At 39.6% G+C, this 17,691-nt stretch overlaps 1 protein-coding gene across 4 annotated transcripts in view; it reads right to left on the bottom strand.

Annotated features, from left to right (window-relative positions):
* SULF1 (sulfatase 1) overlaps window positions 1-17,691 on the bottom strand; it is a 122,328-nt gene that overhangs the window by 39,011 nt on the left and 65,626 nt on the right. For all 4 annotated transcript variants that reach the window (XM_026843187.1, XM_026843189.1, XM_026843190.1 and 1 more), the window contains 2 exons: window positions 8,236-8,387; window positions 6,023-6,192 (listed from right to left, as the gene is read on the bottom strand). In XM_026843187.1, coding sequence (XP_026698988.1) covers window positions 6,023-6,192; window positions 8,236-8,387 — 322 coding nt within the window. The remainder of the gene's footprint in view (window positions 1-6,022; window positions 6,193-8,235; window positions 8,388-17,691) is intronic.

Below are 17,691 nucleotides of genomic sequence, written 5' to 3'. Positions count from 1 at the left end.
TGGCTTCTAAGGTACCACAATAACTTTAAGTTAGACAAGAAATAAAAAGATCAACAACCCAAAACTTGGCTTCTAAGGTACCACAATAACTTTAAGTTAGACAAGAAATAAAAAGATCAACAACCCAAAACAACAGATGCTCGTACTATTGAAATGGGGTCTTCAACTAACAGATTGTTTAGAAATTAATTACACTATCTTCTACTAGCAACGGAAGTGCTTTTTGTCTGATATTCAATGAAATAAATGGAATACAGCCCTTCTGCAAATCGTTATTACAAAAAGATATTTTATAGGTTACGAAAAGAATGGGAGATTCAGCGTGGCTAATGCTGTTTACACAGTTGTGGTGTCTGTGTGGAAAAAAAGCAGAGTAGAGCATGTTTTAAGAGTTCCCAGAATTCAGTGCAGCTTTAAATTAACATTTGATGTTCTACAAATTTGATCTAAATATATATATGTCTGTTACGGATGGGTTAAAGTGGAAAGAAACAAACATATTTACAAACATTTATTCAATTGTTCATACTAAAAACCTGCATTTGCCTCTATTTACAATGTCCTAGTTCCCTCCTGTTTCTATTCAACAAAAGAAAATTATGTTCACAAAAATGCTGCCTAAAAATGTTGGTTTTGAATAATTCCATAAAGTTCTTAGGGGTTTTTATCCCAAAAGTGTTTGGCTAATCTTCTGTTTGGATTGGGAGTCTTCCAGTTAGTGAAAATAATACAGTACTTATATGCCCCAGGAACATTTTTGTTTCATAAAAATAAAAGTCAACAACATTTTAAAATAATATCTATGGAAAAATCATTGTGAAAAATGAATAGTTTCTGTACAGAATTAACACCTATATTATTCTTTGAAATATGATTAGCAAACATTGCATAAGTGGTCATGTTTCTTCAGAAAAAGTGTAAATAAATAATGGAAGCAAATCCTTTGTTTCCAGGGAAAGTAGACTTCCAGGCTTAGACAGTGTTCTTGGAAAGCAGGAAGCATATGTTCTGGACAAAATGAAAATTCAGAAAAACATGACCAGTGGTATGGTCAGTATTAAAGTGAAGTTGAATTTCACCATTCTGGGTCTACTTTCACTGCCTTTTAAAAGGGTAATCTTAAACCCAGGGATATCTATATATCTGGGGATGTGAAGCATGAAAGTTTCACTCCTGAAGTGTAATACAACTATATTTGTGAATAAAGAAGAAAAAAAAGTTGTTACCCATTAAATGTAACATCTTTTTATTTTAGGAAAAATAATTTGTTGCTGTTGCAGAAGATAATTGGGTAACTAAAATCTTACCACATTTCTGTATTACATTATTTCTTCTAGTTCTGTTTAAAGTCACATTTGCAATGATGTGTGTGATGATTGTAATCATTTATCTCTAAGCCGGGAGTCTAAGCAGGCCTCAGGCCAGCAGTGATAAGACACAACGACATGTCAAGATTTATTACTGATGCAGATGTATGATCCCACACAAATGGGTAAGTGTCCACATTACAAGAAATACCATCATAACTGGCAGATGTTTGAGACTGAGCCTCAGTGACTAGAGGCACCATGAATGCAGTCATCTGACACCCCAAATTCACAGTTAAGACTGTTCTGGGGATTCAGAGGTGTAATAACATTGCTCTTCATGCTTCACTACTGCAGACACCACTACTGCCAGACCTGGTCATTCAGCACCTTTATACTACCTTTAAATGGAAATTTAAAGGTCTGCCTTTCATATCATTTACCTTTTCTCACATTACTTTGGGAAGTCTTCCAGTGTCTTCCCAGATACCATTTCTAGTTGCTCCTCCTAAGGTATTTATCCTGGCAAAAGAATTGCTTCCAGGTAATCATAAAATCTAGTTGTCGGTCCTACTGCCAGCCCAAGGATCTTTAACTCAGCACATCCAGCAGTGTTTCAGATTTCCATTTTTTTACATTCTTCAGTAAACCTGCCTCCCGCAGATTTTTGCTTCTAATGTTTGTTTACTTCACAGCTTATAAACAGCTTAGGTCTGATTCACAGTTCCCCTAAGGCTGGTTCCTACTGGAAGGTAAAGTCAAGTTAAAGTGCCAGAGGCCCTGAGCATATCAGAATTCAGGCTTTCATTAGAGCATCCTTTGAGTCAGAGCTTTCCTCCTCAGCTGTCTGATGGAACAAGATTCCCCTGTAACGGCTGCCAGGGACACCTAGAGAGCCATCTCTTGTGTCATAACTTCATATTTAACATTTCCAAAGGTCTAGCAGCCTTGCTCTCTGACAGATGATGTTCATTACCACAGCAAAGACCTATGTATCGCTTTCATCTAGTACATCTTCTCCAGTCCCATTTTCTTCCACAGAAATAACTTCTGGGCATAGCTAGAGTACATATATTAGTATGATTTATTTTCAGAAAACATATCACTCATTATGGTGATAGCAGCCAGCATAAACTTTCAGAAATATTTTTAGGTGTCAGAAATAAGACATATTTTAAGGAGAGGAGAGGTGGGAGAGTGGGAGGGAAAATGGATGCTTAAAAACAATAGAGAGTGTCTGCTGATTGCAGTACAATATAGTCTGTTTCATGTTAAACTGGAGCTAATGACAATTAACAAGGATCACTTAAGATTAATGATTAAACAGTGAATGCATTATTACCTTTCATGTCCTTGTAAGAGTTTTCATGCCACTCCAGCAGGCTGTTTGTGCTAAGGAGGACAGGACTGTAAGGTGATGATGATATGTAATTTTTCTTTTCTTTTTGGCTTTGATGGGTTTTTCATAAATCTTATGGACTTTGTTGCTGCATTCAATTTTCTTCTTTCCATGTTGTTAAGTGGGGAAATGAGACCAACATACATTCACATTTGAGGGCAGGACTCTCCCTGAAGTGGAGTATTTGCTGTCATAGTCACTCCCCTCTTCATATGTGGAAGTGGAAAACTTCTAAACAAAGTTTTGTGGTGTTTTTTTTGTTTTGTTTTGTGTTTTTTTTGTTTTGTTTTGTTTTGTTTTTTAATTTATGAAGAGTGTATTTCAATCAAATGACAGGCACTTTACCAGCAAAGAAATGTCAGGTAATTTAAGGGTCTGCTTCAGCTGCTGTCCTTCTAAGCAAAACTTCCCCTCACATGTGGTTGACAGGCTATCTTAATCCTTGGTTTGTAGGTATAACCTTCCATCTCAGTTTGTAAAGCCAGCAAGCAGCTTTTGACCTGATTTCCCTTCTTTGTTGGAGGTAGGCGTTACAGTAACATGATATAGCAACTACATTTTTAAAAACAAAATCCAAGGTCAGATGGCTGTCACCCAAGGTCAGAAAGAAAGAGATTCAAATGGTGCTTGACCACCAAGGAAGAATACCTAAGGGTTAAACGTTCAAATTACACAAACCTTGGCAGAAGGGATTTTATTGTTCTTGTTCTGTGAAAACAGGGAGCACCAAATATTTCTGTGAGAACTGAACTTCTTATACCTTTTAGAGCATATTGCTAATATTTTTGCTAGAGAAATCAGTTATTTGGAGGCCTCAGACACCCAAATTGGCAGTTTATCTTCAATTTGTCTCATTTCTTAGTCTGCAGACTGAACTCTAACACATGCAGTCAGTGCATTAAGAAACACATAACAACCCAGCAAGGATCTCTTGAGGTCACTAGAAAAAAAACACTTTTCAAGAAGGTTGCCAAGAAATCAAAAACACCAGAAGACAAGAAGAAGCACAGCTGAGTCTCATATTCTGGGCTATTTCACAAGTAGCCTAGCAGAGCAAGACCCCAGCAGTCCATGCAAATGAAAATTAATTTACACAAGTACTCAAGTGAAACTAAGCCTGCAAACAGATAACTAGGATCTTTGCTTCACCTTTGCAGGTGACATACAACCTGTATAAGGTGGAAAGATGGTTAAAGTTTTGGGGAGTGACTCATTGGTTTTAGCAACACAAGCTAGAAAGCAAGTAGGCTAAAAACACCAAGCAGTAGTGTCAGGAGCATGATAAACCAGTAGAAGTTCCTACAAGCACTCTTTTATTAGAAGACAGTGAGCATGGAGCCTAAAATGAGTTGATTTGGCCCGGGGAGAGGTAGGGTGAGATACAATGATTCAGTGCTTTTCTTCCAGACACGGTCCCCACAGCTAAGCGGAAACTGTTTGAATCCTCCCCTCCTGTATGATGGATAGTCCCCCAGCAAACAGGATGGCTTGCCTGAGGCCAGGCAATCTGTGCCACTAAATGGGAAGCAATCTGTTGAACAGAGTGAGAACAAATAGACAGAACTCTCTTGCTATGAAAAAGGGTGATTGAAAGAAGACATGGGAGAGGTCCATTTAGTATGATGTAGTGACTATTCATTATTCCTCACAGGAAGGGAAGTAGGGGACACCACTAGCATGAGCAAGCTCCAGGTTTAGAAGGAAAGAAAAGGTAGTCCTTTGTCCCCGATGCATGGGGTGACACTGTGGAACTTGTCGCCACAAGATGATGGGGCTGCCAGCATGGTTAAGAAAGTGATCAGACTGATGCAGAGAGAATGGGGCACAGTGGCCTCGGTGCTTCACCTAAACTTGTGATTTTCAGAAGCCAAAAAAACAGGGAAAAGGAATTTATCTTGGGTGCTGTGGGTTTTTTCCCCTCTCTAGGCATTGCCTGTTGCTTTCTGCTGGAGTGCATAATTCAGGACACTGAGTTAGAAAATTGTTTTATACAACCCAATATGACAGGTTTTATGTGTTCATGTCTATCTTATTTTACCTTTAGGACATAAAAAGGTGATAATTCTTCAGGATGATTACTTGAGAACCAGTTTCAAGTGAATATTTACAAACTAAAATATCAATTCCTTTTACAAGTAGAAATGATCCTGAATATCTATGAAACATTGTTGACTGGTTTGCATCACTTGCAAGTATAGTCTCAGAAATGTGGGATTGTTGAGAATATAGCATAAGAAAAATATAGTTAAGAATGCAAGGTCAGGGAAGGTATCTAAAAAGTAGCAGCCAATAAGAGGATAAAAAAATACAAGCTAAACAAATATTTAACTATGTGCCATGAACAGCAAATCTCTTTCTGGCCCCGACTAGTCATCATTTTATGCATGCAGTTTATGCAGTACCTGCTACTCCTTCCAATTTTAAGGTAGTTAATGTAGCTACAAAAAATATCTCTGCATGTGAGCTACTGCAGAGTTTCCAAAATGTAGTTTGTGGACCAGTGAGCTTTCCACTGTGGGAGAAAGCTGATTCCTCCTTGTTTTCAGAAACCAAATCAATGTACAATCTAGCTAAAATAATTAATTAAGTTTTCTTCTGCACGGAAGGAGTTGCAAAGGCATTGTTTAAGCACAAATCGAAAGAGTGGTCTACATGCCCATGGTAAACAGAGAAAAGATTCAGTAACACCTCACTATGAGGAAAAGTACCCAGAGTATTCAAGGTATAAAGCAAGATGTAGAATCAGGATTATCATCAGATTTTTAATTGGCTTCGGTCCTAGAAACAAAGTGAAGAGTTCTATTTTTAGTTACAGTGTAATCAAGAAAAAGGATTAAGCATGTTATTTAAAAATGCAGTCTAATAGGATATTTTGGAAATCTGCCAATATCTAGTCTATAAACAAATCTGGTGCACTCAAAACCTACCAAAGGCTGTTTTGACAGTTAGTTAGAGCCCAGGAAGCACATATCTTAGAGGAAGACGAAGGAAGTAATATCTTTCCAACAGATCCTGACCTGTGTCTACATATTTTCAGGGTATTGTAAGAAGCTGCCCTTGCAAAGCCAAGTACTGACCTTTTAATCTCCCACAACTTCCCAGGAGGAAAAGAGCTTCTCTCTGTTTTAATAATGGTCAGAGCTGTCACTCTCCTCCCAGAAAGGAGCTAGCATGGCAAAAGAAACAAGCAAACATTCACCACTTACTGTGGGTTTCTTATATTTGAATTCTCTATCCCTACAACGTCTCCATAAACAAATATCTCACAAGAAGCAGATACAAGGAGTGGGTCTGACAGGGTGTGATTTTGACTTACATATGCTGTGAAGCGTTGGGGTAGAGCTCTGAGAACTGTGGTGCCGAATCCTCGGGGCCATGGGGCGCAGCGTGGCTGATGACCATCATTATGGGCCTATGGGGATATATCCTCTTAGACATTCTGAAGTAATTAATGCTCTCATTAGTGATTAGGTCTGTGAAGTAGTCCTAGAACATACGATTAACACAAAGCAAAAGTTACAAAGTGCATGATTAATTAGATGGCATACTATCATGCTATTATGCTATTTTCAAGTCCTCATTAAAGTTCAGATCGGGAAGTAAAAACATACCATCAAAGAGCTGTATGATTTGAGGGAGCATAGGGGAGACTGAGCAGTAATTACTTTCTTAAGCAGGCGATGCCACATAAAATGAGACAGTATTTTGCAAATCAGATGCAACAGAAGGCATTAAGTAAATATGATCAGCAGATTTTGTAATATAATGCTAAGTAACATTTAAAATGACAGACTACACTGACAAATATATGTTTCTTGAATTTCACTGATGAAAGACTTTCACAAGGTAATGACTCCTAACTGCAAGAGATCATTGACTCTTATGTTGGTTTTCTGTTACATAAAAATTTCTTGCATCCTCTTTGTTCAGAGTATACTTTTACATATGTACAAGTAGAAGAAAGCTACAACAGGCAACAGATCACAAAAACCTTTATCAAAGAAATTGCAAATGTGAATGCAGGGAGCAGTTGAATTCCTGCAGGCTCTGTTCATTTAATTGTGCAACTTTAAGCAGTGCAGCTGCTGAGATTAAGGTTGTGACTCACTAATAAACTGGTTCAACCCACAGCCAAGGTGGCAAATGGAAGCCTACAAGGGGAAGGGAGGAAATGGAACTAAGAAAAAAAGATGAAACTTAAATTAAACCACCTGCCACCTTGGAGTATTCACTGTTGGCCTGGAGGTCTAGTGTGAGCTTCATTGAGAAAGTGCTGAGACAATGTTTGTAATTTCAAGCACTTCCAGGCATGACTAATCATATGTTGTGGATTCAAGGCACTGAACAGCTGCAAAAGCAGAGCCTGAGGGACAAGGTCTGTGTCGCATGTCCATGCTAGGACAAGTCAACCAGCTGTGACCTCCTCTCTCACCCGCTCCCTGTCCCCTCTGCCCCTTCCCCTCTCCTGTAGCACACTAGGAGCACATTCAGTATCCCCGGCTGTTACAGTCGCTACAAGGATGTGGAAGACACAGCAAGTGACCTTTTGGATTCCAAAACAGGTAATGAACACGAGGCACCAGGGTTGTGATAGTTTCTGGGTTTGTGGTCTGTTCAAGTTAAAGGCCTATATGTCTGCTCTCCCAAAGCATCCACTCCCCTCGTATTTCCCTATTTATTCTAGCTACGTATTCAGGGTGTGTAAGGAATGTATAACTAACCAATATTCTTTATTTTCTTTATTTTTACTCTATATAAATATATAATCAGTGTCATGTAATTTCTGCGGGTGGGGAAATCAGAAACAGGCATAGTGAGCTTTCAATAAAATCTCATTACATGGGTCAGAAACCACAGCTGCAACATCTGTATCATCTTCCGTGAGCTACATTCTGAGGAAATTCCAGATTGCTTTCTGTAGGCTGGAAAGTCTGCAATCTATGCTCCTTAGCCTTTCCAAGAAACTTCACGGCAGTGGGCAGGTCACCTTGGCATACGTTCCAAACTTTGTCAAAAGCACAAACAAGCTCTGAAGTTTTCCAATGGCTGTGTTCTTGCGCTTATCTCTTCTCATAGTCATATCCGGAGTCTGACACCACAGGCACACAGAATTTTTTTGCTGTGCACTGCATAATGGGAAAAAGCCTTAACTAAGGTTTATTATGTGGGTAATAACTGACAACAGTCAGCTAACTTGAAAGTTCAGTAGTGCAAGGGCCACAATTATTTTGGAGAAAGGCCTTTAGTTACTGTTTGCTTCTGCCACAGAATCGTCCCTTTCCAGCAGAGAGAAGAAGGGAGGGATAGAGCGAGAAATCAACAGGAGGCATTGAAGAGCCCTTGGAAACTTTCTTCTGTTGGGTAATTAATATTCTAACATGGAAATTGATCTGCAATGCCCTGGAGAGAAAATAACAACTCAATTTCTTGGTTGTAGTTGGTTAATTAATTAATTATCCAGTTAATTAATTATCTGAAAGTTATTTTTATATGGATTAATGATGAGGCATTTATATATCTGGAAAATACCTTTGCATAATCAAATCCATGCTTCTCTTTGTTACCATTGCGAGAAATGGTGTAATTATAGAAGCGAGAGTTCTTCACTAATCCAACCCACTCTCTCCACCCGGGAGGGATGTAGCTGCCATTGTATTCATTGAGGTATTTCCCAAAAAAAGCTGTGAAGGTAAAAAAAAAAAAAAAAAAAAAAAGAACACACACACACACACATGAGGCTTTGCAATCCAAGTCTTTTAGTCAGAGTCAAAAGCATGCATGAATGAAGATAAAATGTGTTAGAATGAGTCAGAATTGCTTATCAAAAATCCTTTTGTACCTTACAGGGTTTTGAAATTAAAATAAGTTATTTCTAGAGTTTTTATGAGAGCTGAAGACCTTTGTGACTTTAGGTTTTCTTCTTAATCTTTTGGAATCTAGTGCTCATGTGAAATATTTTCAGGGTTTTTTTAGAATGTTTCTCTTAGTTTCCACTTGAAAATAGAATAAGAACTCAGTGCCCAGAGGAAACATCTGAGAAGCACCCTGTGGTTTTAAGCAAGTCCTGTGAAGTTTTTGAGCCTGGCTGCTGGTTTTTGAAAGTTTGAGCCTGGCAACCTGGTTATGTTTGCTGGTTTGATAAAAGGTGTGGGAAGTCCAGATTTCCACACCACTGGTCCATGTCTGGTAGGGCAAGAAGGAATCCCCGCCCTGCTTTGCTGCCACAGCTTCTCTAAGGCAAAACTAACGAAAAGACAAAGACTTGGAGATCAAGCATCTCTACCTGACCTGCCAAACTAAGTGTATTTTTTTTCCATTGGCTCCAGGTGACAAGTCAGAACCCACTCAGACTGAAACTTTCAGGGGAGTTTGCAGGTGCTCCTGCCAATTCCTCTGGAAAGAAGTAAAAAGAAAAACAATCTTGCCATGCAGTGGGCTACCAGCTATCTGGGAGTTGCGAAACACTAATGACAGAGATACATAGACACCAAAAGCCAGCCAATGAGCCTTGTGAAGGAGGATTAAAGCTGGCATGGCACCTGGTAAATGCAGCCACATTGCTTCTAGGGACAGATGGGTATTGAAGCCTTTTAGCTACTTCTATGGGGTCATTGGCCTGGATAAAAAAAGTCAGTTTGGAAGGCTCTGCCCTGCTTTTCTACTGCCTGGGAAGTGTGGGGACAAAACACCTGACTGGGTCTGAAACTTGCTGTTTTAGATATTTATTAGCTTCAGCTCAGACCCAGCAAGTCACTAGGGTGTCTGAGTAACTTCACTGTTTACATTTTTAATTTTCATGAGGTTTACAAGCCCCTGGAGGGTCACCTGTGCCAGTGGCTCTGTCATCTGTACCCTCAGCAGTCAACACAGTGGTACTCCCAGTGCTCCCAAAAAAAAACCCACCCCTGAAGAGGAGGGAACGACAGAGACTTGTCCCTTTCCAGGGACAACACTCCTCTGGGCGGCAGCTGCCCACCTCACTGCATCCCTCATGGTGCATGGCCCGGGCTTGGCCAGCCAGGGCTGCCTGCAGAGAGCTGCTGCCCAGCAACACTTCCTGGGCTTTTTAGCTGGGCTTTGGGACACAATTCAAACTCCTGTACTTGTTTTCTACTAGGAAATTAAGTCACATTAGAAAACTTCACATTCAACCTAGACACATTCAATCTAACTAAAAAAGCACATTTGTGAAAATAATTCAGATCTGACTGATGTGTGCATGGTGAACTTCCTGGGAAAACTGGTGGAAAAATCAAGATGTTTATAATTAAAACTTGCCTGAGGCAACAGAAAAATAGTGCAATCAAATCATATAACTGCCAAATGTCACTAACCAAAGATTACAGTCATATATGCTACTTTTCTATACCATGTGAAATGTAAGATATAAACAAGTCCTACAGACACTAGACCAGGCTTCCAGCTCTTTCTCCCACAGCCATTGAGAAAGCAACCCAGCCTCTCTCCTTTTTTCTCTTGAGGCCAACCGTAAGTCAAGAAGCTTTATGTCAAGAGGGTGACCGTGGGGAGCAAAGATGTGCCCAGCACTACTGCCTCCTGTAATGGAAACCATACCTTTCCTCTAAGGCAGCCAAACTGGGTTAAACTCTCAGAAAGTCAGGTGTTCAGGGAAAGTGTAAGCGTAAAGACTGAAATACTGTGGGAAGGAAAGCCAAGGAAAAAGTAGAAGAGGAAGAGAATTCAGAGACAACAGTGAAGATAAGTATGGGAGAGTGATGTGACCGAGAGAGAAGAAGTATTACCAATCCAAGAAAAATCAAGGACAGTCTGTGGTTATAGGGGAGATCTGATGTCAGTCCTCCTGAATGCCACCCGAGATCCATCAGCATCTACTGCGTGACCTTGGGGAATGTCCTTGTGTTATGCTCATCTGTAAAGGACTGCTGCCAGACTGCCTCTCACAAAGACCAGAGGGTTTTAAGCTATGAAGTGGAAGTTATGGCAATTTATCATGTAGGATGGTTTGATAGCCCCACCTATAATTAACTAATACTGAGAGCTGAACTCTGCTATTTATGGTGTTGCCAAACTTCAATCATTAGTGATGATAGTTTCCATGCTATCTGACTCAGGCTGCATTTTGCTCTATGGAACATTTTAGCCAAACAGCTCATCAATTTCCAAGAAAAAGGCTAGGGAAAAATAAATGGGTTTGCCCATTTGAAAATCATTGGCAAGCTTTTCTCTAAGAAGTTCTACTGTTTGTAGGTTTTGATGTAGTGCCTTGGTAAATAACAGAGGTGACTATGAAAATGTGTCTCAAAATGGCCAAGCTCTGAAAAACTGTAGCAGAGAGATGATCAGGAAAGAGTTACTGCAGCTTCTAAGTTTAATGTCACCATAGAGTGTTCCTTTATAGACCTTAGAAAAGTCCCCACAGTTTCAGTTTTGGCACTAAAACAGTCAGTTGCTTTCTCTCCTTTTTGATATTCAGGCATTACCTGAGAGAAAGCCACCAGCACAAAATGCAGAGATGAAACCATCTGGGTCATAAGGATGAGAAAAGAGAAACTGAACTTAGAAGAGGAAAGGAAGGCTTGGAGCTGATGGCGGCCAATTCTTCTTGGAATTTCCTTGCTTTAGATTACTTAATTTTCTAAACTTGATAATGGTGTTTTTAGCACCCCCATTGGCACCCTGAACCCCATATTTTGGTGCCTGTTATGAGACTGGATTGACAATCTGAACCATTCACCTTTGTGTTGGCAATGATTTAGTATTTATCATAGAAATAATCTCAGAGCTGTCAAGTTTTAAGCAGCTCCTTGAGTGACAGTTTGCAGAAATAAATGTTTCCCTCTGTTGTAGAATAAAGCATTTCCCATATCAAATGTATAGCAAAGCCCTGAATACTGGTAGAATCAGCGGTAGCTGTGATAATGGATAACATTTGCCAAATTGCTTTAACCAAGAGTGGTTTGTTGGTCAAAAGCTCAAAAGAATAGGAATAATTAGACAGATGAAGGGAAAAGCCAAGGTTTTTACTGAAACACAAGAGTTCAGTCCCTTCACCATGGGGTTTTCTGAGTACCACTGAGTATAGGATAGAGCAAGTGAGTCAGAGCTAGAGCCTAGCGCCAGCAGTTAGTGTCTGGCTCCTCACACTCCCTATGAAGACAGCTCCAGAGTAAAAGAAAAGCACAGTAGTGTCCATGGGGCCAAAAAAAAAATCAGCAAGTAATCGTGATGGGGGTTCTAGTTGTTTTTTGTTAACCAAAGGGTTGTAAACAGTTAAAGTATTATGGAATATGTCATGGAACTGGCCAGGAGTTGACACTGTGATGTGCAAATGCTCTTGCTGTATCTTCACATGCTTGGCTTGTAGAGTCAATTCACATCCTCAGTTTGCTGAATCCCCAACACTTGCCGAATTTCCCGCCTGAGTACTGACTGGAAATGCTCAGCTTTAGGAGCTGCTTGTACAACAGTTAGAGTTTTGACTTGTAATTAATAAAATAGAGATTATGATTCAATGGGTAAAAGCCTCATTAAAACATAATGCCATTTCAAGGGACATCTTTTCATTATTGTGTGTAATGGCCCCACAGGGATAACAAGAAAGATAAATGCCGATTTTAACATTTTAATAAGACAGTTTTTATCTGCATTCTGACAGTTTTGCTAACTGTTCCCAGGACACATTGTTATTTTTTAAACACATGTAGAGTAGCTTAGTATATCAGAATAATTGTATTCTATGAATATGTTCAATTAAGTTTATGCAAACAGCAACACATGGCATGGTGAACGGTGAACAGCTATAAAGACTTCTATGTATGTCAGAAGCGGCTGCAGAATATATATGTTTGGTACATAACTTGAATAGATGCCTTAATACAAATTGTTGGTTTTCTTTTAGCAATTAGCTAATGATTCCTGAACTGGACTAAGAGATCCAGGGGGATGCAATGGGTGCAAGGAGAATTTGACTCGGGGAATCTCTGGAGTTTGAAGCCAGGATATTTATAGCTGAATGAAGTTCAAAATTTCATAATTCCCAGTACTTTTTTTCCACAGTATTTTCTAAAAGCATTTATGACTAATGTTTACAGTATTACACAACAGAATTAGTCTCCTAACTCTTGTTCAGCATTAGTGGATTACTGTACAGGTGAACTGGGATACATCTACTGGTGAGACATCTCTGCACTTCCACAGATCAAAGGACTTATATTATGTTCTACACTCTTGTTATTTGTTGAGGCTTATGGGAATGTTTCCAATTTAAAACAAGCCCAAACTTTTAAAAAGCATGCTACCGTAAGGTTTAGTCACCGTGACCCAGACAAGAGCTTTAAGTAGACAGCCCACTTCCTTTAACAAAGACAGGAAACCATTTACAGGAGTTGCGAAGTACTGTTTATATGACATTTCAGGGCTGACACACAGTGATTCTGTGCTTCTGGGGACAGAGCCCAACAAAACTGCAACTTCCGGATTATTCCAGTAAATTCCCCCTTGCTTTCTTCCCATTATGCAAGCGATAGATTTAAACCCAAGAAGTTTGATTTTTCCCTTCTGTTGAAAAATTACAGAGGATTAGTGTATCACGTCATTAAAGTGCAAAAAGCCAGTTCAATATGCCAGCACTGCCTAGGAAATGAAATAAGCAATGTCTCAAGAATGCAGTAAGGAAACTGAGGCACCAAGAGGTTAACCTTCAGCTAGACCTAAGTCACACAGGAAGCCTGTGGCATTGCCAAGAATATTATTCCGATTCCACAGTTCCCAGCCTTGTAACTTAACCACAGCATAAAACCTCAGGTTTTCTACTTTTTCTCCAGCTTTGTGGGTCTTTCCCAGTTGCTGCCAGGTTTACCATTGTAACCAAAAGGAGCATTAAAGATTTTATAACTCAGCAGTTGCAAAAGGCATTAGTCTATAACTTGATATAGCAATCATTAGCCTGGGTGATGTCTTTAACAAAGCCTGTATTATGGGCCAAGCTGGTAGCACTTTCCAGTATTCATGTTGTCTGACACTTCTCATTATAAGTCCCTGTTTTCAGTTTCTTATAACCTCCTTATACTTGGACTGAAATTTTCCACACTGGATGTCTGCCTCAGGCTGAATTTTTTGAAACTTCTTAGCCCCAACAGTAGCCATCTTTGAGAACCGCAGTAATGGAAAAGGAATTATGTTTAACATCTGAAAAAAATTAGCTTTAATTTGATAGCACTTCCATGCTCTGCACTAAGAGCGCGAATGCTGTCAAAGACATGATGGACTCTCTGTCAAGAAGGCATCTTATATCATCCCGGTGAAAATCTGTCCAAAGTTTGCCCAGTTTTGAAAAAAGCCCTACAGTTCTCATGTGCTGGAGATCTGGGCACCTAGTGACTTTATACCCTGTCTACCTGTGAGTGGTGTCAGTATAAGGGAGAAAGCTGATTGAAATTTAGAGATCAGGAAGTGACCACAGAAGGACAAATAGTTTGGGGAACTTCAGCAGATCCAACACAGGAGCTGAGATGGTGTGTGTGTGTGTGTGTGTGTTAGGAGGAAAGCAGTGGGGTCTTGAGGGCCCAGGGATTGGTAGTGTCAACTAAGAAACTGGTCAGTGAGTGCAGAATGGAGAAAGAAACTGACCCTCAAGGCAGGGAGGGTGGGAGAAGCAGATTTGCTAATCAGGCTGAGAAAGGAGATCTCTAACAGTAAGTGGTAGGAAGAGGACATGTCTGTCAAGGATTGACCAGACTCAGGAGGGGAATGAAGGTGGGAAGGGCTGAGGACAAACAGGTTGGGGGACAAGTCTCAGAGCAGAGGCCAAGGTGAGGTCTTGCAGGGCCAGAAAACTGGGATGAGAAAACTGAAGACTGGAGACTGCTTTGCCTAACGGGGTATGATGAAGGGAGCCAGAAGTGCTTTTGGACAGTGAGGAGGACACAATGCCTGAAAGGACCCCTGAGTATCACTGGTACCTTCCTCTCAGCAGACATCTGAAAATCTACAGCTGCACCCTCAGCCCCTCTATATGTGATAAAAACCCACACCGCTTAGTAACTCAGTAAGAAAGCAGTAGAGTTTTGCAGAGGGGATCTGACACTCCAGTCCTTGCTGATGTGGATTCCAGCATCATGCCGCTTGATAGAACTGGTCTATCTTTTTAAACCAAAGAAATTTGACCCTCCAAAAAAAGAGATATGCTATTATGTAGTTAAAGACTATCATTTGGCCACATGAACAAGAGATATGAAATAGTTGCACAGACAATGTTCTATGCAGATTTTCCTCGATGAAGCACTTGAACATGTAAACTTGCTAAAACTATTTTACTGTACAGTTTTCTGTGCAATATTTAATAGCACAGAATTCTGGTTTAAGCATAAACAAGCAAACATGCTGTGGTTTTTGATGAGGTCCTGGACAGAAACCAAAAAACGTTTCACTTCACATGATACCATAAAACTAGAAAATCCTGCATGTTACCCTTTTCAGGTTTTTCCCTCTTTTGCATTTCACTTTTTGTGGATTATTTGAACATATTTGGCATATGTCACTTTTATTTGTACATTTAGTGGTTTGACTGAAAGTGCAATTTTATTCTGAAAAGTGATTCATATTTTGAATTATTTAAAATATTTACAAGTTAAATTATGTTTGATGCTCTCCAACCTCTTTTATATCAATTAAGAAAACCTGAATGCTTGGAGTTCTCTCTCTTTTTCTTTATTTTCACTTTAGAAATATTCTGAAAACCAGGACTCATTCCCCACTCAGTCATTCCCACCCTTGTATCATATTCTGTCACCCTCTCTGTTTTGAAAGAGTGCATGAGGCAGGATACAAATTAGGTCACTGAAATGATGCTGATTATAAATAACATGTGCTGGCAGTGAATTGTATGGTAAGGTTGTGAACAGGAAACACACTGGCTTTGCCTCCAGAGGAAATGTATTGTCTACCCACACCTACAGGAGGCATAGATTTTGCTCCCTTTATGAAAGATTAACTTTTCCCTGTGTGTCAGAAGGGAATGGTGCACAGTTTAAATACTCCTTAGCTTTCAGTCTCTTGTCATCTTGGCATTTTATTAGTTCTTTGGTCACTACACTAAGAAATGTTCCCGTAAATGACAGATGTCAATTGACACACATCAGAGGCTGACATGAATTGTTGAACATATTAACTAGATGTCAAGCAAGTGACCATTTCTGTTCTTCACTACACAGAAGTCTGTGACTAATGTCAAAACATGCCATATAGTGACTTCTCGATGTCCTGTCACTTTCTGAGTTTTGAGTTTTACAAAGGCAAGCATTTAAGAAGACACGTTCAAGTTGCGGAACTTTGCTATGCTACCATTTTTGTCCCATGAAAGGCTGAGAATGCCATTAGGACACTTGCATACATGAATCCTGAATGTTATTCTGATCAGTTGATACTTCTGAACAAGAAATAAAATATTGGGAAATACATCTTCCCAAAGTCAATTCTAGAAAATGTAAGCAAATAATTGCCTAATTTGGTGATCTCTATTCTTTCAGGTGGGATTCCATTAGGGGAGAGCCTACTCCAGAGTTTGTTGTGAGGCTGTCAGCAGTTGCTGAGCCCGAGCATACTCCTGTTCTCTCCAGCACAGTTAGGCTGGCTGTGGAGGGCTAAGAAGAGGCAGAATCGGAAGGTAGTATTTCTACTGAGTAACACTAAGTATGGAGGGCTCTTAATGCATATGCATGTTAAGTGAGGGTGAGAATCTTAAACTTACTTTTCATACTTGCAAAGGGATGAAAAGTCCACTGGAAAGAATGTAAAATCCTGCAGTATAAAACGTATGATACTCTATTTAATAATAAAATGATTGTCATACTTCTGTCTTCCAGATACTGGCTGTGCTGCTGTCATGGCTCTGTCTTCTAAAATACTAAGATAATGCTTGCTACTGCTCAGTTATTAAGATGTAGCACAATCCTCTTTTCCTACTAGAGGAAGTCAAAGTTGAGATAGTGCACTCCTGAAGTTTTCTTTTATGTTTGTATAGGTGAATGGCAGTGTGAGCTGTCAGCACAGAAGGTCATATCTGAGAGGCAAGGCTACGTGCTGTAGGGCTGGGACAGAACAGTAGAAGGTAAAGCAAGTAAAAGACTTTAACAGTACTGCAGGGAGGCCTGAAAGAACATGCAAACAACCAGTCAGTGCTTTGGAAAGCACAAAGCACAATCTCTAACGTGGACAACTGATACTCTTAAGGATAAAATTCCTGAATCTGAATAGCTGAAGGGATGTCTACTGACATAAAAAACTATGAGATGAAAACTTCTCAAGATTTTCTCACAATTTCCACAAAATTTGAAAGTCAATACAGAGTGACACTTTTTCCTCCCATATGAGCAGCTGGAGCTTATGTAATTAAAGCAAATGTCTCATCTCTCTGAAGCTCTCCAGAGTTGCTTTGTTTTCTCTATTTATTTACTGTGCTTTCCTTGTTATTTCCTACAAATTCTAGTTTAACATTACCAGTTTTATGGACTTTCAGCATCAAGGAAGCTGTGCAGTTGACTCATTGCTACATTAACATACAGCTTGTGAGTAAGGGAAACGGTAAACATTGAAACATCCTTAATTGTTCTGGGATTTTTAAAAATTATAATTAGAAGCAAAAGTGATTTTGGTTTGGCAGTGTTGTTTCTCAATATTGTCTGCCCTCTTAACATCCAGCACAGTTCCTGCCTGTGATTTAGTATAATCTTCAAAAAGGAATGTTCCCATGAAATGCAATGTCTCCATTAGATTACATCAGAGTAAAACAGGAGTAGAAGAGTAAAATAGAAAAAGGAAAGAAAAAAAACATTCTCTTGTTCGCCAAATTTTCCCAGTGGGCTCTAATTTTGACTGCAGTTCATTAGAGCACATTTCAGACCTCTCTAAACGGTCTACTGTGCTTGCATGGAGTACTTGTGGCTTCGGCAGGACTCCCCTCATAAGCAGTTCAACCACATGTGATCAATTGTAGTATGGAGGGTT

This window comes from Athene cunicularia (assembly GCF_003259725.1).
Source record: "Athene cunicularia isolate RWA chromosome 2 unlocalized genomic scaffold, athCun1 chr2_part1, whole genome shotgun sequence".
Classification (NCBI taxonomy): Eukaryota; Metazoa; Chordata; class Aves; order Strigiformes; family Strigidae; genus Athene; species Athene cunicularia.
Note: the sequence above shows the minus strand (reverse complement) of the source record. Positions and strands in the feature narration are given on the sequence as shown.